The sequence below is a fragment of the Mauremys reevesii genome, linkage group 23, assembly GCF_016161935.1.
Source record: "Mauremys reevesii isolate NIE-2019 linkage group 23, ASM1616193v1, whole genome shotgun sequence".
Taxonomy (NCBI): domain Eukaryota; kingdom Metazoa; phylum Chordata; order Testudines; family Geoemydidae; genus Mauremys; species Mauremys reevesii.
In genome coordinates this window covers 17,291,205-17,315,185 of record NC_052645.1, presented here as the reverse complement: position 1 = coordinate 17,315,185, position 23,981 = coordinate 17,291,205, and the positions used below count along the sequence as shown (strand labels likewise).

The 23,981-nt window shown below is 53.1% G+C and overlaps 2 protein-coding genes across 3 annotated transcripts in view; both read right to left on the bottom strand.

The window, feature by feature from the left end:
- The window catches only part of LCK (LCK proto-oncogene, Src family tyrosine kinase), a 31,399-nt gene extending 14,221 nt beyond the window's left edge, over positions 1-17,178 (bottom strand). Inside the window, exons 1-8 of the mRNA XM_039511604.1 lie at positions 16,726-17,178; positions 4,350-4,456; positions 3,879-3,960; positions 2,661-2,751; positions 2,076-2,174; positions 1,678-1,781; positions 804-953; positions 242-394 (exon numbers count right to left, since the gene is read on the bottom strand). Coding sequence (XP_039367538.1) covers positions 242-394; positions 804-953; positions 1,678-1,781; positions 2,076-2,174; positions 2,661-2,751; positions 3,879-3,960; positions 4,350-4,451 — 781 coding nt within the window. The 5' untranslated portion in view covers positions 4,452-4,456; positions 16,726-17,178. The remainder of the gene's footprint in view (positions 1-241; positions 395-803; positions 954-1,677; positions 1,782-2,075; positions 2,175-2,660; positions 2,752-3,878; positions 3,961-4,349; positions 4,457-16,725) is intronic.
- Positions 17,179-21,565: 4,387 nt separating this feature from the next.
- FAM167B (family with sequence similarity 167 member B) overlaps positions 21,566-23,981 on the bottom strand; it is a 7,719-nt gene continuing 5,303 nt past the window's right edge. Inside the window, exon 3 of one of the 2 annotated variants that reach the window (XM_039511594.1) lies at positions 21,566-22,916. In XM_039511594.1, coding sequence (XP_039367528.1) covers positions 22,653-22,916 — 264 coding nt within the window. In that variant the 3' untranslated portion in view covers positions 21,566-22,652. The remainder of the gene's footprint in view (positions 22,917-23,981) is intronic. The other variant, XM_039511595.1, reaches the window with a different exon arrangement.

Here is a 23,981-nt window from a genome sequence, read left to right as displayed (position 1 = left end):
CTCTCGCTGCACCCCGGGACCCTTCCTCCAGCCCTTGGCTGAAGACGTCTGCAGGCAGCTTTTGGGAGCCTGTCAGGGCCATTCCTAAAAGCCAGCTGGAGAGGGATTCTGCACATAACCAGACATTCCCCTGGCCATGCCTGGAAGCCAAGCCCACCAGTGCCACCCCACACCCAGTGACTGGCCTGTCTGTCAGCATCACCCACCTCTTGGCCGGTGTCATGGCTGCTGCTTTACTCACCCATCCAGACCTCTCCGAACTGCCCCGCTCCCAGCTTTTCCACCAGCTTGAGCGTCTCCCGAGGCACCTCCCATTCGTCCTGCCACCAGGGCTTCTGCGGCTTCTGGTTCTGGCAGGGCTTGCCCAGGCGGGTGCATAACCCATCTATATTGCCTGCAGGGCGGGGAGGCAAATCAAGGGGTAAATATGAGGCTGCATGGAAGAGCAAAGGGGGCGCATGCAGGACGGGGGGAGGGAGTGCAGCCATGGCCAGGCACTACAAGTGCGGCTTGTGCTGTCAGCGACTCGCTACCAGCTTTTGCAGATCCAGTTGTCCAGAGCGAAAGCTCATTCGCCTTCACGAGAGGAGACGAAACACAACTCAGCCTCAGCGACAGACTGCACAGTTCCCCCCGTGCCAGCTTCTCCCTGCAGGAGGCGCTGTGGGGCACGGGGTCCGAGAGCTGTTGTACGTGTCCATGGGAGGTGGAACCGCAGTGGTTCCCGCGGTGATAAGTGGAAGTTTCAGTGCCCTCCCTCCCTTGGGTTGCTGTGACCTCTCCTGGCAGCGCCCGGGGCTTACGTGTGTAATGCTCCACCAGGTCATGCAGGCTGCTGAAGGTGATGCGAGGGGAGATGTAATACCCCCCATTGTCCATGTTCCGGATCTTGTAGTGCTTCACCATCTCGCCTTGGTTTTGGTCGAAGTCCCTCACTGACAGGGAGAAGGAACCTAGCGAGGCCAACATGAAACAAGGAATGAGGCCACTGCAGGCTTGGTCTCCTTTTCTCACCTTGAAGACTCCTGCCCCACAGTTCCTGCTCCCAGCCCACCCTCCCCCAGGGGACTCCCGGAGCAGAGCTGGACCGTGCCAGGCACCGGAAGAGGTGCGCCAACATGCCATAAGAGGTGGCTTCTCTTAAGGCCAATGCTGAGTCTATTGGAGAGATGCCGGGGAATGCTGGCCAATAGAAGGCCAAATCCTGCTCCCACGGCCGTCACCACAGCACCACAACTGGCACAAGACAGTCTTGTGCTCTGGGCTGTTTGCACCATCCCTATAGCCAGGGTAAGACAGTGCAGAATGGCAAGTATCTGCCCCTCTGCTTTTTAACCTGAGCAGCTGAATGCCAGGAGGAGGGGAGCATCCCCACACACAGCCCACGTGTGCAAACGTGCACACACACCCCTATAGGAAGAAGTGTGGTACAGTTCCTGGTTTGCTGGGAGGAAACCCACTGCCAGACGCCCAGCTGGCACTGTCAGGGCACTGCTATGGGGAAGCTCACGCTGACGGTGGCCCTAGTGGTACAATCAGGCTACTAAAGAATTGGATTGCCCGTAGAGTAGCAGACGGCATTAACACGGTGCATTCAGAGCACCAGGCAGGAGGCAGGCTCAGAGGTGCCAGACATGGGCATCCGCCCTGGTCCTCCACTCACTGGCTGCAAGTTACCTTTGGTGGATTCGCTCTCCCGGATTAGGAAGGAGCCATGCGTGTTCCCGGAGGCCAGGAGCTGTCGCTCAGCGTCCTTCCGGCTGAGGTTTTTGAAGAACCAGCTGCATGGACCAAGACAGAATTAGTGCCACACAGGCTCGTGCTTCCCTACCCCGCTGCCCACCCCTCTGCCAGCAAAGACCCAACCAGAGATGCCTCGCTGTGCTCCCGCGGAGGACAGGAATCAGAGATCCATTGGAGCTCACATAGCCCAGTCCCCTCCCCCCCAGGACACGGGGCATGTTTCCTAGCCCTGCAGCCAGGCTCAGGGCAAATATGGCCAGGGCTGAGACTTCCCTCGGGTGGGGGGACGGGCTGGGGGCAGAATACTGAACCCAGACGACACATCCACTCACGGTTCTGGCTCCAGGCTGTTCACCCTGGCGACGAAGTTATAGGGAATGTACCCTTCCTGGCCAGTGGTGAGCGACTGGGCCTTCCACCACTCCCCGCTCCTGAAACGAGACCAGAAGAAAGGCCAACATCAGCCCCCCAGTCCTGCTGGGGAGGGGCGGATCCGCGGACACAGAGGTCTGGGTGGAAAGAGGCCAGTGGGGCCTCAGACTGCAGGGGGAAGATGCTCCCAGCTGGCTGGGAAGGTGGCAGACTGCCTGGTGATGCTGGCTCATTTGAGGGTCGTCCCTCCCGCCACTTCTTACCTTCGTGCCCAATGGGCGCTTCCCTCTCACTTGTAGCTTATTGCTAGATGCAGCCACATCCCCCTCTCCCTCCCCGAGGCAGGAGTGCAGGGCACCGAGGGCCCTGCCTGCCTCCAGTTCTGGGGTCCCACCAGGAAACTGCAGGCAATGGGCTGGCAGCAGGACCCCTCCCTGGCAGGTGCTTGCCCGGCAGCACGGACCGGCCCATGAGCCCGCAAGGCTGGCTGGAGAGAACATGCTCTACGTGGCTTAGTGTGAGTGGGGAAAAGGCAACAGACTTACTCCTCCAGAAGTCGGAGCGTCTCCCCCTTCTGGAGCCCCAGGTCACCATCGTGAGTTGGTTCATAGTCATACAAAGCGACCACTAGTTTATCTGGAAAGAAAAGCAAGAGCTCTCTTTAGAGGTGGCTGGACAGAGGTGAGGTGCATCAGGGGCCTGACAGTGGCCCGTGGAGCCTTTCACCTCCAGGGGGCTAGTTTGGCCCCAGCTCCTATCAATGAGCTATTGCCACCTGATGGCTGTTTGGTGGCTTACATGAGATGAGTTCGACAGGGCTCAACCCAGCGTCCAATGAGCGCTCATTGGAAGTCTCCGCAGAGAGCTGAAAGTGGAATGGTTGTAAAGGCTAGAGCCCGAGTGGTGGCCCCTCAGGGGCAGAACTGGGGGGAATTCAGAATTTCTGTCCTATGGGAAATGCTGAGAATTCGAAATCGGGTTCTGCCCTGAATCAGGAGGAAAAGTTGAAAAGCCCAGCATTTTCCATGAAACAAAATATTCCACAAATCTTCCATTTCAGCCTTAGGGAAGCATTCCATTTTGGCACTGATCCTTTTCACGGTTACGTTCTATTCTATTATGAATGTGATCATTTCCCACAAAAAAAGGTAGATGAAATGGACCCGTTCCCGTGAAAGGGTTTGATTTTGTACAAATCAGCGTTTGCCGAGGGCGGACGCTTCCGCTGGAACATTTTCAACCTGCTCGAGGAGGGGGTGAAACTTGCACTGGGGCTGTGTGCACAAGAGAGGCCTCTGTGCCCCACGGGCCGTTGCTCAGGTACCGTCCAGGAGCACTCAGTTTAGATCCACACAAGCTAGAGGGAGGACTGAGAGGGGAAGAAAAGCAAAGAGAATGAGGAAGATGACGGGCTTGACTCTCCCCTGCTCTACGCCTTGCATTGTCTGTTACACCCGTGGAAAGTGGGAGTAAAAATTCTACCCTCCTTTTGCACGGAGGTGAGCAATGGCACAAGGTGCAGGGCGAGAGAGGGTCCCGTCCCAAGATGTCTCTATGAACGGCAATAGGTGAGTTATTGGAAAGACTTCACCTTTGGGAGTCACGTCGCTAACATGCACTTTTCCTTTCCCACCGATGTGCTATCGTTCCACTAGCTGGGACTGACTCATTTGCACAGAACCCGCTGGTGGCTCAGAGTCCGGGCTGCTTCCCCAGCACCGGAGGCCCCTCTTCCCGTAGCATTCTGGTCTGCGGGTACCAACCTTGCATAGGAGAGCAGGGCGGAGAAGGAATTTCATAGGACACCAAAGGATCACGCACCTCGGAGCCATTGTGTATCAGCCTCTGGAGGGAAGAAAAGAGACCAGAGTGAAGGGGATTTCTCTAATTTTCTCTTCTAGAAGGAACTCCCACCCCCGCACCCAGTTTCTTCCAGTCTCCCCCTCACACCGTCCTCTCAGCTTCACTTCCTCCCCAGCAGGGCGTAACCAAGGGCTTCCCCTTCCATCTGCCTGAGTGAGGAGTTTCTCTGTGCTTTGAGTTCACAGCTTCCTCCTTAGCTATACGAGACCCTTGCATACTGGATCCCAAACACTCAGCACTGTGGAGCTTCTGCAAGTCTTAGCCTCAAGTATGGCCATTTCCTCCACCCATGCCAGTCCAAAAGGGCACGATCCCTATGAAAAGCCCCCACCGCGATGCTGTGATGAGAGGAGAGCTCTCATCCTCCTCACCTGGGGTTTACTAGCCGGGTCTATGGGGTAATTGCAGCGCTCACAGATGTCAATGTTCTCGATCCAATCTTCGTCATAGTCAGAACTGCAGCAACAGCCCATGGTCCCTGCAGGAAGAGGGGGACGAGAGCCAGAGGCTGTGAAAAGGGAGAATCCGGGTCTTCATTCCTCACCCAGAGGGACCTGAACATCCCAGCACAAACCAAATGCAAACGGGCACGTCCCTGGAATGCAGGCGACAGTCTCTCCACAAGCAACAAGTCCGGTTGGAATCCAGTCTCCTCCCTAGTTCTAAACGAGGCCTCAGTGGCATCAGACCCCAGAGGGCAGGGAAGAACTAGGTGTTGGCTCCTCCATAGGCACAGGGCTCAGTTGTGGGGCTGAGGCATAGCATGGGAGGGGGAATTTAAGGAACAAATTATGCCTCTGGGCCTCCCCTCCCTTTCTAGGTTGATGTGTGGCCTTCAGTTGTCACTCAGTGCTTAAGGTACTTGCAAGAGCTCTCCTATGCATATCAAGAGCTTCCCAGTGCCCCACCCAGCCTCTCTTTCTGGGAAGTTCAGCCCTTAAAGGCGCAGGCCCCTTCGACGCCACAATATATGTCCCCCGGAGCAGCAGTCTCTCAAGCTCTCCAGAGCATGACTGTGACCAGCCCTCCTGCAGGATGTGCAAAGGGCTGGGAGAGTCTGTACACGAGTGACAGCTGCCATCGTGGTTGGGGAATTAAACCCAGGATCTCCAAGGCTAAAAGCGTGAGTCTTTACAGCTTGAGCTAAAGAGACAACCTCTATGGCAGGTGGCCGCACAGACTCTCAGCCTCTGTGCATTGAGCAAAGAGAGGGACAGCATTGACTGGTGGGTTGCATGCGTGCCCCAGACTCACACTCACAGTAATTAGCTAGATCTATCTGAGGAGTGGAGGGGAGTTAATCAGTGGTAATATCCTCTTACACTTCAACTGCACCTCCCATCCCAAGCCAGGTAAAGTGCTTTACAGACTTCACAGCTTGAGATATTAAGTGCGTATTCACTGCTTCGCCTGCCACCGCAGAAACGCAGCCATCTCTAGGGTGGAACGCAGCCGCCATTTATCAGACCACAGCAAAGTTTGCACAAGAGTTTAGGACAGGAAGTGATGGAGCTGGGACTGTGAGGGGAATTGAGGGAGGCCGAACGTAATTATCCATGTTGGAATCTGGCCAGGACATTGGAAGAAACACCCCTGATCATGCAAACAACACGACTGACTCGTTAATGACCATAAGCAAGCAGGTCCTTGGTGTTATGCCTAAATACAGCACAACAGGGCCCTTAACGCCACGCAAAGACATTGGCTCAAAGGTGAACAGAGTCCGTCACCTAAAGCACCAGGGTCATCTTTTGTCCCCCTCCAGCACTGACCTAGTTTAACCCTGCATAGCCCCGGAGATCGCACAGAAATCACAGCCCCAAGTGGCGCAGCTGCAGATTAGCCCCAGGTAACTGTCTGCCGTTCAAAGGAGCAACGCCGACGCAGAGAGCAGTTTAGGAACTCCAGCCATTCAGCCCTTGAAAAGCCCATTCCCCAGAGAGGTCCCTGATGCCAGGAACAAGACCTGGGAATAGGGTGACCAGACAGCAAATGTGAAAAATCAGGAGGTGGGGGGTAACAGGAGCGTATTTAAGAAAAAGACCCAAAAATCGGGACTGTCCCTATAAAATCGGGACAATCTGGTCACCCTAGCTGGGAAGACAGAACAAGACAAGCTGCCCCAGCCAGGAGAACCAGCTAGAGTGCCCAACCGTGGGAATTTGCATCTTCATCCCCTCTCTCATCTCAGGGGCCTGATCTTTGCATGCTGCTCTCATCGGCATCCATGCAGAGGATGGACGACACACAGGCCCGGCGTGTGCTTCACAGTCTCTCTGCTGGGGCGACCCCACTACTTCATTCGCTCCCATTTCCAGCTTCTCCATCCGCTAAGGACGGACGAGAGTTACTAGCTGAAGCACTGGCGGGGGCACTGTTTGTTCCCAAGATGTACTCCAAGTCCTTCTGCCCTTTGGGACAAGTTTCCAGCCCGGGCCACAACTTTTGGATGGCTCCTGTTTTCAGGAGTGCAACTTGAGACCCCGGAGGCGTGATTTTCAGAGGTGCAGAGCACCCACCGTTCTCAATGGTTTCAACGCGCACGACCGGTTCCTCGTCATAAAGAATCAGCCGAACGGGCAGAATCGCCCCAGCAAACAGACGGACCCGGGCCCGGCGTTTGAGACCACGAACGCTGACGTGCTCCTGTAACGGCACACCCAGGAGTGTGGGTGGCACATACATACAAACACGTGGTATGTGCAAAACAGCAGGCGGGGGTTTCAGGGACGGGCTGGCAAACGTGGGGCTTGCCAGCGGAAAGCGCCCTTTTCACGTTAGCCGCACAAGCCACCTGGAAAGCCTGGCCCTCCCACAAACGCTGATCACAGCATAAATCGGGGGGGGGAAGGGGGGAAACGCCACCCAGTGAGTCAGTCTGGAAAGGTCAGCCCACAGCCACGGAAAAGCCTGGCTAAGGGCATCTCCCTCCTCTGCCTCCCTCGCCATCGGTCTGCCCCGCACGGTGCCGAGCACCCCGGCTCCCTTTGAAATCTGTGAAGGGTGAGAGAGCTCAGAACTCACAGGCGCTGGGCCCTAGTGGTTTGGAATTTGTGCTGAGGGGCCTTGCCTGTCGCTGAGGCTTCAAATTTATAGGTGCCGGACAACCGCGGAAACTAAGATGAGAGATGGCTCCTTTAATAGAGACTGTCAGCTTCGTTCATTTCAGGTGGGCATGGAATGGGTGCTGCGAGGGGAGAGCCCAGTGGGACACACCAATCCCATGTCGGCAATGGCCCGGGAACGTTCTCTGGGGATAGGGATCTATGGCCCAGAGAGACTAAGTGACTTGCCAGAGGTCACACAGGGCTTCTGTGGCAGAGCAGGGAATCAAATCTGTGTCTCTCTAGTCCTAGGTTAGTGCCCTAACCACGAGAGCAGCCTTTGTCTCTGAGTGCTTGCACCTTGCGTGACCATCTGCACCTGGCATATAACCTTGTCTCTAGTGATACGAGAGCCTCTCCTCCTGCCCCCCGGAACAGCCTGCCTGTATCTCACTGTCTCATCAACTCACCATTTGTTTTCCATTCCTCCTCTGAGCACCTATCGGTTAGCCCTGGCTCCGGGTCCTTGATTTCCTCCCAGCGCTGGTAGCTATTCCCCTCCTGGAATAGCTGGTGCTGCAGCAGCACTTTAATGTTGCCAGTGAAGATGTGCCGGAAAACTTTTGTCACTCAGGGGAGTGTTTTTTCACACCCCCTGAACGACAACATTTTAGCGCTGAAAGTGGCAGTGGAGACACAGCCCTAGTGTGTAAGAATGAGTTCACAGCAGTCGCAGGCAATACACCAGCCCCTGAGTCCCCCTGCCCTTTGGTATGGCGTGAAACGCACAAAGGGAACAAGCTGAGAAGCTTGATTCTCCACTCAGTCAAACTGGCTTCACACCAGCATAGTTCCTTCTATTTGCATCAACTGGGATGAAAAATCAGGCCCAAAGAATTATTTTCTTTCTAGCATATTTCATTTGTGCTAATCTTAGACTTCACTTGTAATAGCGGGGGCTGGGGGGCGGGTATTTAGACTGAAATGTGGCTTTTGCCATTGAGAGTTTCCCTTTAACTTCACTTTGGCATTATTTAAGTTGACAAAGTATTTCGGGCTGGAGCAGATGGGCGGGCGCTTCAGCCAGAGCAGCGCCACTGACAGCCAATTTCAATATCGTCAACCATGAGCATTCCAAAATCATGAATCGGGCCACTAAATAGCATGAGATGGGCTTAAAATCATGAGGTTTTTCTCTTTGCCTTTTGGGTTTCTGAGCCTTTAGGGACTTTTTTCTGCAACCATGAGAACTAGAAACTTATCATTTTTGTTTGTTTGTTTTTAATGAAACCCGAGATCCTCATGCCGTATCAGGATTTCCCAACCTGGGACTTTAAGAACACTAAATATCACGCGAGTGGAGATAAAATTGTGAGAGTTGGCCACATTGCAATGGACGCCAGCTGAGGCTCTGGCCTGTGAACTGGTTTTTCCCAGGCTATGCTCTGGGTCCCTGTGTGTTCGGATCAATTTGTCAAAAGTGGCCACTTACGTTGGAAGCTTCCTTTCTTGGGAACCCAATCGGAGACACCTGGGGCCAGATATTCAGCACCCACAACTGGAATGACGTCAATGGGAGCTGGGTGTACTCAACCCCAGGACCCAGGTGTCTCCGGCTGGGGGACTCACAATCAGAGGCTGCTTCTGAAAATGCTAACCTTGATCTGTTATCAGCAAGTGCATCTGTCCTAAAACAAAGTGGTGCAGCTGGGGCGCCGAGCTCCTTTGTAATTGTTCTTTTCCCCTCCCTGGTGCTGATGTCTGCTTAAGCAGGCAGCAGGCAGGCACAAGGAGGTGGCTTTTCAAAGGCACAAACACCAGTTAAGCACCCAACGCTCAGCAACTTTCAATGGGACCCAGACACCTTCTTGTCTTTTGTGCTCTTAAAAATCTCCCCCCAACAAGATGGGACACCGGCACTAAGAATTCTCTCTCTCGGGCGCTTAGCTGGAGGGTTTTACTCACACGCTCAGGGCCTAATCGATCATCATATTCAAGGTCAAGAAGGAATTTCCCCCTAGGTCAGATTGGCAGGGACCTTGGGGTTTTTCCATCCTCCTCTACAGCATGGGGCACGAGTCGCTTGCCAGGATTATCTGGGTATAGCTCACTTAATCAATTTCCTGCTGTGGCAGAAGCCTTGGGGACTGGTTCACCTTGGTCCCTCCTGTGGCACCCAGCAGTTTGATCTCCTAAGGGCTGTAATATCTTGGGTCTGATTCTGGTGGCAGAGTGGCTGGCTGGTGTTTAAAGGCCCATGGTATACAGGAATACAGAGAAGACAGTGTACTAGTGCCTCCTGGCCTGAAACTCTGTGACTGTGAAAACTCCAGTTTTACAACCCCAATGTAATTATGCTGCAGAGAAGGGTAACAAGCTATAAAGGGTTAAATAGAACGGAAAAGAATAATTAATACAAAACTGGGAAGCTGCTGTCTTGTCAGCCGGGGGCCCTATCCAAGGCCTATTGAAATTAACTGGAGTCTTTCCATTGATGTCATTGGAGATAAGACCACTGATGATGGAGAGAGTTCAACTCCCACCTGAATCCATGGGAAAGCAGGAGATTTTCCAAGCTGTCAGCTAAGTTCGACTAAATCAATAATGGAGACAGAAATAAATATTACTCATATCTTTTCCTCTCTTCTGGTTCTTTTCAAAGGGTTTTGTCCATTTTTAAATTCTCCACATTTGCTTTGTGGGGAGAAACAATCAAACTTGCCACTGAGCAAAGCCTGTTTTTGTATAAATCACAAAATCATCGAAATGTCGGGTTGGAAGGGATCACAAGAAGTCATCTAGTCCAGCCCCCATGCCGAGGCAGGACCTAGTAAACCTAGACCAGGGATCGGCAACCTTTGGCACACGGCCCGTCAGGGAAATCCGCTCGCGGGCCGGGCCTGTTTGTTTACCTGCAGCGTCCACAGGTTCGGCCGATCGCAGCTCCCACTGGCCGTGGTTCGCTGTTCCAGGCCAATGGGGGCTGCGGGAAGCGGTGCAGGCCGAGGGATGTGCTGGCCACCACTTCCCGCAGCCCCCACTGGACTGGAACGGCGAACCGCAGCCAGTGGGAGCTGCAATCAGCCAAACCTGTGAACATTGCAGGTAAACAAACCATCCCGGCCTGCCAGCGGATTTCCCTGATGGGCCGCGTGCCAAAGGTTGCTGATCCCTGACCTAGACCATCCCTGACAGGTGGTTGTCCAACCTGTTCTTAAAAATCTCCAGTGATGGAGTTTTCACAACTGCTCATGGAAGCCTATTCCAGAGCTCAACTACCCCTATAGTTAGGAAGTTTTTTCCTAATATCTAACCTAAATCTCCCTGGCTGCCAATTAAGCCCATAACTTCTTGTCCTACCTTCTTGTACTACCTTCAGAACAACTGATCATAGTCCTCTTTGTAAAATATATCTGAAGACTGGTAGCAGATCCCCCCTCAGTCTTCTTTTCTCAAGACTAAACACGCCCTTCCTTTGATCCTTTCCTTCTAAGTCAGATTTGTCTTAACCTTTTGTCATTTTTGTTGCTCTCTTCCAGACTCTCTGCAGTTTGTCCCCATCTTCCTTATGGTGTGGCACTGTGAATTTCACACAGGACTCCAGACGAGGCCTCCCCACTGCTCAGCGGAGAGGGATAATTACCGCCCATGTCTTACATACAACTCTTCCGTTAATTCACACCCAGAATGATATTACCCTCTTTCACAACTGCATCACATTGTTGATTCATATTCAGTTTGTGATTCACTATAACTCCCAGATCCTTTTGAGCAGTACTACCGCCTAGCCTGTTAGTCTCCACGTTGTAGCTGATTTTTCCTTCCTAAGTGAAGTACTTTGCACTTGTTACTATTGAATTTAATCTTGTTGATTTCAGGCCAATTCTCCAATTTGTCAAGGTCGTTTTGAATGCTAATCCTGTCCTCCAAAGTGCTTGCAACCCCTCCCAGCTTGGTGTCATACGCAGATTTAATACTCATACTCCCTACTCCAGTATCCAAATCATTAATAAAAATATTGACTAATATTGGACCTAGGACTGACCCATATGAGACTCCACTAGATAGCAGGAGGTTGGACTAGATGACCTCCTGAGGTCCCTTCCAACCCTGATATTCTATGATTCTATGTCCGCCCAGTTTGACTACGGACCATTGATAGCTACTCTTTGAGTATGGTCTTTCAACCAGTTGTGCAGCCACCTGATGTTTATTTCGTCTACTTTGCTTATGAGATTGTCATGTGGGACTGGGTCAAAAGCCTTACTAAAATCAAGATGGATCATGTCTATTGCTCCACCCCTATCCACTAGGCCAGTAACCCTGTCAAAGAAGGAAATTAGGCTGGTTTGGCATGATTTGTTCTGGACAAATCCATGCTGGCTATTCTTATAACTCTGTTATAACGCTGAGTGCTTATGAATTGATTGTTTGAATAATTTGTTCCAGTACCTTTCCAAGTATCAAAGTTAAACTGACTGATCTATAATTCCCAGATCCTCTGTGTTCTCCTTTTAAAAGATAGGTTCTATGTTTGCCTTCTCCAGTCCTCTGGGACTTCACCCATCCTCCAGGAGTTCACAAAGATAATGGCAAATGGTTCCAAGATTGCTTCAGCTAGTTTGTTAAGTACCATAGGATGAGTTTCATCAGGCCCTGCCGACTTGAATACATCTAACTTATCTAAATATTCTTTACCATGTTTGTTTCCTATTTTGGCTTGTGCTCCTTTCCCCTTGTTATTAATATTAATTGTGTTGAGTCACCATTACACTTTTTAGTGAAGACTGAAGCAAAATAGGCATTTAACATCTCAGCCGAGTTATTAGATCTCCTTCCCCACTAAGTAGAGGACCTACACTTTTCTTCATCTTTCTCTTGCTCCCAATGTATTTATAAAACCTCTTCCTATTGCCTTTTATGTCCCTTGCAAGGTAAAAGTCGTTTTGTGCCTTAGCCTTTCTGATTTTGTCCCTGCATGTTCATGCTATTCTTTTGTAACTCCTTAGCAATTTGTCCATGTTTCCAATTTTTGTAGGATTCCTTTTTGATTTTCAGATCATTAGAGAACTCCCGATGGAGCCATATTGGCCTCTTACTATTCTTCCGCTCTTTCCTTTGCAGCGGGATAGTTTGCAGTTTTGTGTTTCATATTGTCTTCTTGAGAACCGGCCAGCTCCCCTGAACTCCTTTTCGCTTAGATTTTCTTCCCATAAAGGCAAGTAGCCGATGAATGCAAGGACACATCGGAGGGCTGGGAAGCATCGGTGAAACGGTGGCTCTCACTGAGTCACCCCCGGCACTTCTCATGGTCATGAGAGAGAGGCCTCCGTAGGTACTTCTGCAAACGCTTCTGAATCGTCTTAGACTATATCCCTGTGCGGCATTAGAATGAATCAGCAGAGAGTCCATTTAGTGCCCACACCTAGGGCCTGTGTTAGCCCATCTTCTTACTTTATCGATTCTGGCCTGTGAACCATCACCCCGGGCTGGGTCCTGCTGTGTTGGAGTCAATGGGAGATTTGTCAGTGCCTTCCGCAGGTATTGGAGCGGGCCCCATGTGTGTCCTTGTGTTGGGAAGCACACGATGCATTGCTCAGCTAACCGTGAATTTCCAGGGGTTCGTTGCTTTCTGTTGTATCCTTAACACATCCGCAATGTAGGTTTTGTTGTGAGGATGTGGCCTATACATCTGGGTGACTGAATGTGTGTGTGTGCGTAAGTATGACTGTGTGTGATTGTGTCCATGGTCCTGATCCTGCAACGGCGTCTGTACACCAGAAACCTTGTACCTGTGCAGAGCCCCACGGAAGTCAAGGGGCTCCTAGGCTGCACAGAGGTCGCCCACGTGGCTCTTATTGCAGGATGTGTGTGTGCGTGTAGATCTTTGCGAGGTTATGTGAACGCAGGTGCCCACACACCCTTGTTCATGAACAGAGAAGTGTGTTGTCAACGGGCCCTATTGTATCGATTTTAAACGTTACATTTGATCTTGTTGGCTGGTGAGCTGGACGTGAACTAGGTATGGTTAAAACAGAAACCCGTGTTATCAGAAACTAAGCGGATGCTCCTGCCCAAATGAGGTGGACAGAAGTTAGAGCAAAGATGGGCTGGCAAAACCTTTGTTGCTTGGCTTGGAAGTTTCAGAGATGCTAACAGCACTTAGAAGGGATGGTTCTTAATGGAGACCTAGAAAGTGGAAAAATATTGGGGATTGTTGTTCCCTTTCTTTGCTTCAGAGAGAAAGGCCTGAAAGCTTCCTCACTCTCCCCTTCCAAATAGTTTTTATTTGGCTCGGGGGACTGTAATATTAGAATTTCAGGTCCTGTCTACCCTGCAAGTCTCCTGCAATGACTGGAGAACTCCCCGGTGTGAGATCACAAATACCGAAGACGTGAAAACGGAACGCCATGGAGGCGTTTCTAGGTAACTGTGGGCCAGCACCGGAGGACTAGCTTGCATCAGTCGTTGTATCATGGCTCTGCCCCGCTGGCATGACCCCAAATGAACTACAAATGCTCTGCTCAACCCAGGCTGGATGTAGGTCACAGCCTAGGGTGACTGCCCTGACTTCTGTCACAAGCAGCACAGGACTGAGGGAGTTCTGGGTTCGGATGGGGTGGGAGAGCTAGAGGGAACAATCCGTCTCGAGCTCGAGATCAGTTGTTCTCAGCCAGGGGTCCGGGGCCCCCTGGGAGACCGCGAGCAGGTTTCAGGGGGTCTCCCAAAATAAACCAGAGCGCAGGGCCCTCGTTAGACTCGCTGGGGCCCAGGGCAGAAAGCGGAAGCCCGAGCCCCTCCTCCCCGGGACGAGGCCAAAGCCCGAGCAACGCAGCTTCACGGGTTTCCTGTGGTGTGGGCCCCCAGCAATTACCCTGCTTGCTACCCCCTACCGCCGGCTCTGGCTTTTAATCTACTGGTTATGCAGAAAAACAGCTGTTGTGGCACAGGTGGGCCATGTTGGGGGTGGGGTGCGGTGGGGGGGGCAGAAGAAAAAGGTTGCGAACCCCTGCAAAGCTCGAGCCCACGCAGGGCCTGACTCCCCAGCTGTTTAACACTCTCTGGGGTTTGTTTCTTTTTCACGATCACCTATTTAACCCTGGGGAGAAACCCTCCCTTTGGTAGTCAGCCCCTCCAGCTAAACCCGAATCTGCATCTCCCACACCCACAAGACATTCGCCACCAAGACCAGGAAGAAACGACCCACATTTCCAAGGTTGCAAAGGCCAGGGCTACACTACACACTTACCTCAGTAGAACTAAGTCTCACGGGTGTGAAAAATCCAGCCCCTTGAGTGAGCAAGTTACAGATCGTAACCCCTGGGTAGACAGCGCTATGTCGGGAGGTGGAGTAACTAAGCAGACGGGAGAAGCTCACTCTCTCCCGTCGGCTTAAAGCATCTTCATCAAAGCGCTACCATGCAGCTGCGCCGATGCAGCGGTTGTAGCGTAGACCTGCCTGAGGAAAAATGCTTTCAGACCTTTGCTTCCTAAAGAAGCCGAAAGGCCAGTGCCTGATTATTTTCGGCAAGGCCACTTCCAAAGAGGGGTAAAGTGAATTGTGCGAGGTGCTGCCTTGTTGTATTTGAAATGGCATCCTATGGCCTGCTGATGTGACAGGGAAGTTTAGCATCGTGCGTCTCCCATTAACAAGAAGGAAACAAAGAAATTAAAAAGAAATTTCCATCCTCGTGGAAGAAAAACCTCAAACTGTCCCAAATACCATTGCCTGGAGATAACATCGAACATTTAAAATATGATGCATTAGCAAAAGGCAAAAGATGCCAGGGTTGTGTTTTTTCCTTCCTACAAGAATCCTGGGCGAGGTAGGAGGTGTTCATGCTCAAGCCACAAAACAATTTCCACCGAAAAGCGGTATCATCTGAGCAACATCTGAGGCCAAAGAGGATTTTGGCTCTGAAGTTGTTTTTGCCTCTCTTTGGTGACTGTGTTTGTCTATGTGACTGAACATTTGTGTTGGTCGGCGCGTGTGTGTCTGCACTTATTTGCCTCTGTGTGCTTGTGTGAGTTTGTGTCTGTGTGTCTCCCTATGGGTTTGTCGATGAATGTATGTCAGTGTCTCTGGGTGCTTGGCTGTGTGACTGAATGTGTCGGTCTGCCTACATATGTTGGTATCTGTTTGTCAGTTTGTGTGTCATTGTGCATCTGTCTAGACTTTCTCTGTGTGTGTTTGTGTCTGAGTGACTGCGTGTTTGGGTGCTTTTGTTTGTGTGTCTGTGTCTGGCTTTGTGTATGTGTTTGTGCGTGTTTGTGTGTGTGTGTGCATGCATATTTTCCTCTCACGGTTTTGTGCCCCGCAGTTTGGGAGGCGTGTGGGTGGGTGTGTTGGGGAGAGCTGTTGTGAAAAGAACAGTGGCACCCCCATCTCTGAAAATATTCCAGGGTTCGTCACTCAGGCTCCAGCTCCTCAGTTTACAGCACTGACTCCACATGCCTGGCTGGAGCAGGATGCAACAGTCTTGTTTTAACAGGGACCACAGGGGCTAAATTTAGACAGAACACGCGGTATCCAACAATGTCACCACTCACCGCAAAAGCGAACGCTCGGCCCAATCACTGCTGACCAGCCCACAGGAGAGACCCTTGTGTTTCATGAGGCCAGTCAAACCAGCACCAGCACACACATAGCCCAGCTGCTCTGGTTCACAGGGAAGAATGCAAGATGGAAGGAGGGCGGACAATGGCCCAAACGGCCTTACGCTCAGAGCAGCCAAACGACCCATTTCTGATCCTTCCCATTTCTTACAGAAAGGGAACAAAACCTGGCTTCCAAGCACCCTGCCCTTTGCAACCTCTGGTTACTTGTGGCTCCTGGGGTGGCTTTAGCAGAGCAAAGAGTCATACTGCTCTAATTAGGTACTGAAGGATGCATCTTAGAGGGGAATGGGACACAGAGCTCTTTCTGCAGCCACGCGAGGCAAGAAGCCAGCCCTGCCATGGCGTCTGCACCAAAGACGTTCATATCAGAGCTAGTGCAGTTGAACAATACCATCCAGAAGTAATTCAGTGACTCTTCACTGCAGAGATGGATTTTCCCTGATTCTCAAGACTTATGGTATCTCAGAGAGCTGCTCCGAGGGACAAAACAACCCAGCAGCAAATGGACCCTCCAGCATATTTTCAGTCCAGTTTCAAGGCTGCTGGCTCAGGACACATCTTCTAGCTTGGCCCGGGAAGTTAAGGTTTTTGTGGCAACGGGGTCACCAGATGCTGGTATGCTGTCTGAGGGGAACCCCTCTGAATTAGCCATTCCTAGTATGTGGGCAGACGGGGCACTTTGGAGAAGCTTTGTTTTGGAGGGAGCCTGTCCATGAGCTACTCAGACTAAAACGTGGGTCTGTCTGTCCAAACATCCCCAAACCAACACAGTGTGCCCCGAGAGAGACCAACAAGAGAGGCCAAGGAGATAGAGTCTTCCTCTCTCCATCCCCAGATGTATTGCCCAGATGCCATGGTGATAGAGCCTTGACGGACTCACTGCAGTGCTCACTTCATTCCCTCCAAGGAGGTAAGTGGGTATAGATTTGCGGGTCATCCTTCCCACAAAGAACCCATTACTCCCCAACCGGGGCTCTGAAAGAGCCAGCGCAGACCCCTCATGCCACCCCGCACGGTGGCAATCCCTGACTCCCAACCCAGGTCACCATTCCAGGGCTGCCCACGGTCCCTGCCCTTCCCTTACCTGTTTGCAGTGAGGTGGACACCAGCAGCTCTTAGATTTCCATGGCCGGAGAGCAACCACTCCCTTCCCAGTCACATTATCATTTCCATCCGCCTCATCCAGAGCTAGGCTCTCACCTCCTAGAGGGCAGCCAAACGGTCCTTCACATCAGGGAATTGCAAGAGCGCTTGTTCTCGCTTGGTGGCTGTTTTCCCTGATTTCCTGCCTTCTGGTGTATCATGAGCAAGCTTGAGAAGTCTGTTCTCAGCACTTGCTATAACCACAAAATGAACAGAGCTAATGAGACACTCAGGGGTTTCCTGCCAGCCCTGGACTAGTGGCTCCAGAGATGAAAGCGGCTGGTACAGCGTGGCACCGTAACCCACATTGCTTGGCTGTCACATGCCTGACATTTGCACAGGTGTCTCCAGGGACCCCAGGGAAGCCCTGAGAGGGGCGAGCAGCTCCAGGGCCCTGCTGCTGTTCTACACCGGTCTGCTGGGGCGAGGGTATTAAGAAAATGTGGGGGGGAGGGGAGGGAAGGAAAGGGGAGGGGGACTTTGACTTGTGTTCTCATTGGGTGACAAGCTCAAATGTTGCACATCGCAGCAGGGCAAACTGAGGAGCAAGAAAAAAAAAACCAACCTTTTCACCCCTCCTGCCCCTCTCCCCGAAAACCAGGTCCTGGTCACCAGGATGACTAGCAGCTGGTCAGTCTGTGCAGCAACTGGCAACCTATCGGTGGTTCAGGGGAGGCAGGTTTGTATAATTTTTGGTGGTGCCCAGAACAGGTCCAAGTCCCGACCCCCCACCCCCACCCCCCTGCACCTGCTTAAGGCTCTGGGAGGGAGTTTGGGTGCAGGAGGCAGTTTGGGGTGCAGGCTCTGGGAGGGAGTTTGGGTGCTGGAGGGGTATGAGCTCTAAGACAGAGTTTGGGTGCTGGGTGCAGGCTCTGGGCTGGGGTGGGTATTGGGGTGCAGGAGGGGGGTTGGGGTGCAGGCTCTGGGAGGGAGTTTGGGTGCTGGGTGTGGGCGCTGGGCTGGGACAGGGGCTTGGGGGTGCAGGAGGGGCTGCGGGAGGGGGTTTGGGGTGCTGTGTGCAGAAGGGGGGTTGGGTGGTGGATGTAGGCTCTGGGAGGAAGTATGGGTGCGGGAGGGGTGTGGACTCTGGGACGGAGTTTGGGTGCTGGGTGCAGGCTCTGGGCTGGGGCAGGGGGCTGGGGTGCAGTTCTGGGAGGGTGTTTGGGTGCTGGGTGCAGGCTCTGGGATGGGACAGGGGCTTGGGGGTGCAGGAGGGGCTGTGGGAGGGGGTTTGGGGTGCTGTGTGCAGAAGGGGGGTTGGGTGGTGGATGTAGGCTCTGGGAGGGGGCTTGGGTGGTGGATGTAGGCTCTGGGAGGAAGTATGGGTGCGGGAGGGGTGTGGACTCTGGGACGGAGTTTGGGTGCTGGGTGCAGGCTCTGGGCTGGGGCAGGGGGCTGGGGTGCAGCTCTGGGAGGGTGTTTGGGTGCTGGCTGCAGGCTCTGGGATGGGAGAGAGGGTTGGGGTGTGGGAGGGGGTGCAGTGCAGGGGCCTGGGCCGGGGATGAAGAGTTTGGGGTGCAGCAGGCAGGCTGCCCTGGGGTTGGGGGCCAGGGAGGAGGACTCCCCCCATCCCTCTCCCCACCAGCAGCAGCGAGCTCCAGGGGAAGGGGGGCCCTCCCTGGGCACAACACTCACCCAAGCCTCCCCAGGCTGCTGCTCTGGAGGTCCAGCCAGGATAGGACCCCCCCCTCGGAGTTCCCTGCCGGGGGGGGGGGGGCTGCCATGCGCCTCCTCCCCGCCTCCCTCCGCAGGTGCAGCAGCCGCCTCAGCCTGCCCCAGCACCGACCCTTGTAGCTGGCAGTGGCCGGCGAGGCGTGGATCTGCAGGGGGCAGCCGCCCGTGGCCCAGGGCAGGCAGGGACACTCGGGGGAGGGGGCGAGGGGAGAGACCCGGCCCCGAACATCCATTGAGCTGGACCCCCTGGGCCCTGAATTTGCTGGAGCCTGGGCACCACAGACCCATACAACTCGCTGCCCCTGCCATGGTCCCCATCATATCTGAGCGTGTCACAGTCCTGAGCCCGGGGCTGAGTGACGGCCCAGTGGGCCTGGGAAATACTCCAGAAGAACTGAAGCCAATTTCTTAGTGTTGACTGGGCCAGGGAGAGATAGAGGGTGCTGAAAGGGTTTGTCTATTTAAAGGAGTGTTGTGTTTGCCTTCTGAAAGGCCAGAGTAGATAAGCCCGGGCAGCCTTTAACACTTGCTAAACTGGTGGCGTTAAACCTTAGGTGGAGCCTTTGTTCCTCTTATTTCAGCCCAGCAGCTCTACTCCTCACACAGATCCTTTTTTTCATGGTAGCCCCAGCGGCCCCACTGTGCTTGGTGCTGTACATACACCTAGCAAGTGACGGTCCCTGCCCTGACGTGCTTACACTCTAAATAGACAGAGAGCCGGGGGCGGAAACAGAGGGAAGTGACCTGCGCAGGGTCCCAGGCATGACGCGAACACAGCTCGGCAAAGTCCCAGGCCAATGCCCTAGCCACTGGACCACACTGCCTTGCCGCAAGACACGGTGACGTAAGGCCCAGCCTCCAGCAACACCATTAACCAAGCTGGAGTGAGAGAGGCTCTGGAAGAAAACCAGGGCTTTGATTCTCTCTCTCCCATCCAGACAAAGAGGAGCGGAGTCATAACGCTTCACTTTCAGCCCCTCTCCAGCAGACCTGCGCGTTCAGTTGCTGGAGACAGCAGCGGAACCGCAAAGCTATTGTCTTGGCTTGTTAGATCAAATGTGAAGCCACAGGTATGAACAGCCCGCGCTGGGCAGGGGGAGGGGAAGACAGGAAGCTGAATCTGTGGCAGAGCAGTTTGAAGAGGGGGTTGTTGCCGGGGCATAGGGCAGATAGCCCAAGCCCAGCACAGAGCCATTTCCAGCTACACTTGTAACAGCACTAATGAGCCATCGGCAGGCTCTGGCAGCTGGCATTCCTCAGGCTGGTAATTCAACTGCAGCTAATTTGGTGTGTTGGAATTAACTGCACTGTGCATGAGGCTCTCAGGATATCCTGGGTTGGGACTCTGCCCCTGGAGAGAATCCCTGCAGAGCACAGTGCAAAGCGATGGAGGGAAATCTAAGATGCTCACAAGAGACAGGACAAGAGCAAATGCTTAAACCTCTACAGTTAAGCTCTCTTACCCAGTAGAGATGCTAACATTGAGCTCTGGCCAGATTCCAGCTGATATAATAACATTCTGCCGCCCTAATTTCCTCTGCAAGGGTGACAAGATCTTGACTTCCTGTCCTAAAGTATTGTGTAATGTTGCTGCCTGAAGTCCTGGCCCCACCCCAAAGATGGCTGCAATTCAGTGGTGGTTGGAGTGCTCTTCTCTTGGATATGGGTTGGTTGCAAGGGCTTTAAGAGCTTTCAGAACAAAAGGTGCTGTAAAAACAGCTGATGCCAATTCATTATTATTATTTATTGCAGGTCAAAAAATGAAACAGTAGTTTTGCAAAAAAATTGCAAGTTTTCCGTGTGTTTTCCTGTTTTGTTTTGGAAGGGTTTGAAATGGACCCACTTTTTCAGAACTTGTCCTGATTTTTTTTTTAATGGAAAACATTATTGAAAAGGTTAGCAAAATGGTGAGCAACATTTTTTTATTTCCTGATAACAATTTTGAGAAAAACTGTCAAAACTAGGCTTTCCCATAAAACTAAAAATGTCACTAACATTACCAATTTTTTGTGCAAAAGATTTAAAAAGAACAACCCAACATTTTAATTAAAAAAAAATTATTGTATTAAAAATTTCAACTGGGTCTAATTATTATTCAGTCCAGGAAATCTTCCTTTATTTCTGTTGAATATTGTGAGTATAATAATCACTTAATGGGATCCTTCAGTGCAACTCAGAGCTCTTGGTTCTAACAGAGGTAATGTGCTGTTATGTTTTGAGCGGGGAACTTGGAGTCAGGACACCTGGTTTCAATTCCTGGCTCTGGGAAGAGAGGGTAGTTTAATGGTTTGAGAAGAGGACCAGTTCCTAGATTCTCCTCCCAGCTCTGTCACTGGTTTGCTGCGTGTCTTTGGAGCAAGTCATGCCCTATCTCTGTGCCTCATTTTCCCCATATCTAAAATAGGCAGAATGATACTGACCAATCTCAGCTGGTTTGAATAGAATTTGTAAAGTGCTCTGAGATCCTTGGATGAGTGCACATTTTTTATTCATTGTGATTGTAAAAACTAATGTTCCCCTGAAAATTACCCTCGCGGCGGAGATTTCCAGACGCTCCTGTAAAAAGTTCCAGGGGAAAACTGCAAATATCTTCAGGGCTGATCACACGAGGAGACAGCAAGAAGGTGAAACATGGAGCACAACCAACGTGCCTATTTGCACATAGAGGAGAAAAGGCACCTGTTAGGCAGGGCGGCTCATAGGTTCACTGTGAAGTGGGCGCCTGCCTCATCTGAGGCCTCAGCTAAACCGAGTGGAAACAACAACACCCAGCGGAAGTGAGAGCGACAAACCCAATGTTCTCAGCGCTCGTTAGAAGGCTACCCAGACCAGCGACGCTGAAGGGGGACGGGCAAGGGCGCAAAACCGCTTGCCAGCACGACCAAGGATGGATAGGCTGAGCAGCCCGAATTGGAAGAGACGGCTGGTCAGAGGCAGTTCTGCCTCGTTGTGTGTTTCCACCTGACCTGTGTGTTTCTGTCTGTGGGTGGGTGGGTGCGTGAGTCTGAGCGAGGAGGCCCCGTTTGTCAGTGTCCCAGATCATACATGCGTCTGCAGGTCGAAGGGAGCTGACTGTGTGTATGTCCCTGATCAGACGTGTCTGGGGATGGAGCCAGGCTGAACTGTGCGTGAGAGACAGAAGGAAACAAGGACACCTTTGCAGACGCCGTCTTTTATTTCTGCACAGAAACTTTTTTTGCTTGTTTTTTCTGCAGCAGCGAATGGGACCCAGCAGCGTGACGTGCATCACAGAAGACGCCTTAGATCTCCCCCTCTCCCCCACCCAGCTGAGCCACGAGACTCGCAGGCTGGGGAGAATTCACCGAGCTGCTCACCAAACCCTGCCCCCTCTCTGCAAGCACCGGCCACTGCAGCCTGTGCACCTCTGGCCCCGCAGCGCTAGCGTTTCAGCTCAGGGAAGTGTGACTCCGGGGTTAACATAAGTGCACGGCGCTGTGCATTACAGACGCTGCTTCCTAAGCTAGGACAGAGCTGGCTGAGGAGGGACTGGCCCCTGGCCAGAGCTATGCAACTGGCATTGGGGGGTGGGGTATGTGGGCAGCACTGGCTCCACGGAGCACACCTACCTGTCTTTGCAAGGCAGGCCCAGAAGGGGTAGCATGGCTGCTGTGGGGCCTGAAACCAGTCACGGGCTCCAGTGCCTCAAGGGGCCGCGCTGAGCTCCACCTGGGCCGGCGGGGCTCAGCGCTGCATTGACTTGGCAGGTCTCTGCACCTCTGGTGCCAGGCAATCCAAGCAGCGCGTTAGCCCAGCCTCAGTTCGGTCAGGTTTGGTTTCTAGCTGGCTGCTGTACCCAGCGTGGGACGCTGCTGGGACTGACCAGAGGTGGCTGTGAATGGCAGGAGAGGGTCAGGCCGCAGGCTGCAGCATCTGATGGGAGGTGGCAGCCCTGCTAGCCTACAGACCTGCAACACCAGTCATCGGGGAGGGGGGAATACGCTGTATACTCACCACTTCCCTCGGCCGCCGTAACTGGGCAGACCACTACGCTGGCCTGTATATAACCCGACCCACCCGCTCAGGACCTGAGCCTTCAGCCTGAGCTTCTAGGTATGCGCATGCACACGGGCCAGGTTTGGGGCGCGGCGGCTGGGCCCTGCTAATGCTCCCTGCCGTGGATGGGCCGTGAAGAGGTGCCCGGCCCAAGCAGCCCTGGGCAGGAGGCCAGGGCCCTCAGCAGAGGGAGAAGCGCCGGGAGTTGATGTTCATGCGAGTGACGCCAATGTGCTTGAGTGGCGTGGAGAGCAAGAAGGCAGCCTTGGGAGGAATGTTGCAGAGCAGGTCTGTGTCCTCCTCACAGCCCTCCAGGCCAAAGGTGGCATTGTCCAGCATCTCCTTGTGCTGGTGGCACACCTGCTCCACCTTCAGCTGGTGAATCTGCCCCCGCAGCCGCATCAGCTGCCGCGCCAGCTGGTGATCCACAGCCTGCATCTCCTGCTGCGCAGAGGAGGGAAAGGGGAGCCGTTAGGGGCCCAGCCGGAGTGGAGGTCACCCCGTCACTGAGCCGGAGCACAGCCCCAGTGCCGAGCCCCAGACATGCGGAGACACACAGGCAGAGGTACAGACACGGGAGGTGTGTCGAGTGGCAGCCTGCGGCAACGCGTCTCAGAGTCTGGGTCTGCAAGGGTCGGGCCGCCATGCGAAGAGCAGCCGTGGAGACGTTGTGCCATGGGCTGGAGCTCAGGCTTTGAAGCCTAGGGAGGGGTGGGATTAAGAGCCCAAGCTCCAGCCCAGGCTGCACTATCTGCACAGCTATATTTAGTGCGGTAGCCTGGCTCTGAGCGTCGCTGCTGCAGGTTGCGGTTTGCTGTGTAGACAGTCCTAAGGAGACATGCAGATAAACACACACGGACACATGGAGACACACACCGCCAGAAACAACCCCGAGACATGTGAACACACAGACAGAGACACACAGACAGAGACACACACCGCCAGAGACAACCCCGAGACATGTGGTCACACAGAGACACACGGACAGAGACACACTCCACCAGAGACAACCCCGAGACATGTGGTCACACAGAGACACACGGACAGAGACACACTCCACCAGAGACAACCCCGAGACATGCAGTCACACAGAGACACATACTGCCAGAGACAACCCCGAGACATTTGAACATGCAAGAGACACATGGACAAACAGAGACACACCACCAGAGACAACACTGAGACATGCAAACACACAGAGACATACAGACAGAGACACACTCCACCTGGGACAACCCCGAGACATGCAGTCACACAGACTCATGGACAGAGATAGAGACATGGACACATGGAGACACACTGCCAAAGGAAACCCTTAGACATGCGGTCACACAGAGACACACAGACAGACAGACACACACCACCAGAGACAACCCCGAGACATGCAGTCACACAGACTCATGGACAGAGATAGAGACATGGACACATGAAGACACACTCCAAAGGAAACCCCAAGACATGCCAACACACAGAGACACCCTGAACAGAGATATGGAGACACACTGGAGA